This window comes from Triticum aestivum, chromosome 6B (assembly GCF_018294505.1).
Source record: "Triticum aestivum cultivar Chinese Spring chromosome 6B, IWGSC CS RefSeq v2.1, whole genome shotgun sequence".
Taxonomy (NCBI): domain Eukaryota; kingdom Viridiplantae; phylum Streptophyta; class Magnoliopsida; order Poales; family Poaceae; genus Triticum; species Triticum aestivum.
In genome coordinates, this window is record NC_057810.1 from 355,375,793 (window position 1) to 355,377,928 (window position 2,136).

The following is a 2,136-nucleotide window of genomic DNA, read 5'->3' on the forward strand; positions in this document are numbered from 1 at the left end:
GGACTGGAGGATGTTTGTGTCGGTACAACTATGGGTATGCCAACTTTAGATATGGAAGAATGTTGTATGCACGTGTTATCTACATGTTCACCTTTTGATTGTTATTGTTTCATGTTTGCAGATGAACTTCTCCGTCACAAATGCTGCTAATAGAGACCTTCAGTACATCCGTACCTTGTTGACACCAAAAAGGCGTGGTTTTGGACCAATGCACACAAGGCTGGTGAGATAACTAATCACTTGAACTTTACTTGGGATATACATATATACCCTAGACTGTTGTGATCCTTATTGATATGTGACTCAAACATAATGTTTCTTGTAGATCATGGCTCCGGTTCAACTTGAGCAAACTTGGAATGGGTATGGTTTTGACATGCGAGACAAGATCCTACACGTCCTTGATCCAGTGAACACCGAGGCTAATGAAGCAGCGTATGTCGCCAAGCATGGGGCAACGATTGAGCTCATGTTTGATGGTATGGCTCAAGCTAGAGGATTGTTCGGGAACGAGGGGTGTACACTGGATCCAGCTCAGTGGCACGTTTGCTTCAACAGCAACATGCACCGCCCGTGTTCAAAGTAAGTACTTTCAGTTGGAAAATAGAACTGACATGACCTTAAAAACTATTTCTGATGGGTGTTGTTGTTCTTGCAAAAGATCGACATCAGGGGCTTATGTGCTGCACTACACAAAGCACTTCACTTGTGATGGCTAGAGAAGGATATGAGTGAGGTAAATTGCAAAAAGATTTTTCCATATGCAAATTCATATTGGGTGACTGGTTTGACAAAACAATGCATAGATAATAATACAACAACTATTTAAGTGTGACTCATTTTCTTATTGTGTGGCTTTTGAAGGTGGAGCTTGCCAAGAAGCGCAAGAAGTTGGCTCACCAAGTGTTGACGATGGAAGGCAACATTGGTGAGAAGCCAGGGTTCCTCTTTCGTTCATGAACGTCGACGACAATGTTGTTGGAGATCATGCTGATCAAGCTTCAATCCTAGTACCTATGCTTGCGTAGTTCCCTCAAGACAGTTATGTAGTACCTGGTCGCAAAAACCTATATTTGCAGTATTGTAACCTATAATTATTTGTATGATCAACTCTGAGACACGGGGACACCTTATTGTAAGATATGTTTGCAGTATGCTAAGACTTTATCTGCTGGTGTGCTTCTTATTTGAATGGCATCCTTAGGGGCACAGTTAGAGATATATGTGCACGAGCAAGCATGAATTGGATAAGCTAGATTGATCCATCAAATCAACATATTTGTGGACTGGCTATATAGGGAGATGATTACTAAGCAGATGCTTGCCTATGAGGAAAAGAATTTATATGGGTGATAGTTAATAAACTAGATTGGTCTATGTTACCCTAACAGATCAATATAAGGTTAAACTCCTATTTTACATTGCTTGCATTATTTAATACATCTAAGATGATGGGAAAAAATTGTGATCCCTTCCTGATGATTCCATAATTATAAGCTCGTAGTGAAGCCAATTGTGGCTATTTTAGGGGAAATGTACTCGTTGTGCAATTGTCGGAAGAATAAATGATATTAATTGTTTTCAATGGGGGGCGGACTAGATCATGAAAATGACATTTGATGGAGATTATTTATTTTTCAATGTTGCCCTTAGCAAATTATATGATGTGGATTTTGTATTATAAATTGCTTGGGTTTTTATATCAATTTGTGCAGATGATAAGATCCTTTTGATCCATTTCATGTTATGTTAAACTTCTAAGGTTCGTTGTGCAATAGTCGGTTCATCTTTGAAGACTAGTTGTTTTGGATGGGAGGGCGTGCAAAATCATGAACTTCATATTGTTTCCTTCGCAAGTAACCATTTGGTTTCCCGCGGGTTTAGGGGACAGGCGCAAATTTGTTGCGTTGGGGGAGCAAGCAAGATGCATATGATGTGGATTTGGTATTTTAATTTGCTTGGATTTGTATATAAATCTATGTTGATGAAAATAATAATTGTGATCCGTTTCGGAATATATTAAAATTCTAAGCTCGTTTGGAAAGCAGTTTTGGATGGGTGGACATGAGAAAACATGATATTCATATTCTTTGCTTCGCAATGATCCATTTTGATTGCTTTCGGGGTTGTGATCCA

General features: G+C 39.0%; 1 protein-coding gene across 1 annotated transcript; it reads left to right on the top strand.

The window, feature by feature from the left end:
* Positions 1 to 6: 6 nt before the first annotated feature.
* On the top strand, positions 7 to 1,203 carry LOC123134134 (uncharacterized). Its single transcript, XM_044553457.1, has 5 exons — positions 7 to 34; positions 122 to 223; positions 326 to 582; positions 662 to 736; positions 865 to 1,203. The coding sequence occupies exons 1-4, from the start codon at positions 11 to 13 to the stop codon at positions 717 to 719; spliced, it is 441 nt and encodes a 146-aa protein (XP_044409392.1). The 5' UTR covers positions 7 to 10; the 3' UTR covers positions 720 to 736; positions 865 to 1,203.
* The last annotated feature ends 933 nt before the right edge of the window (positions 1,204 to 2,136 follow it).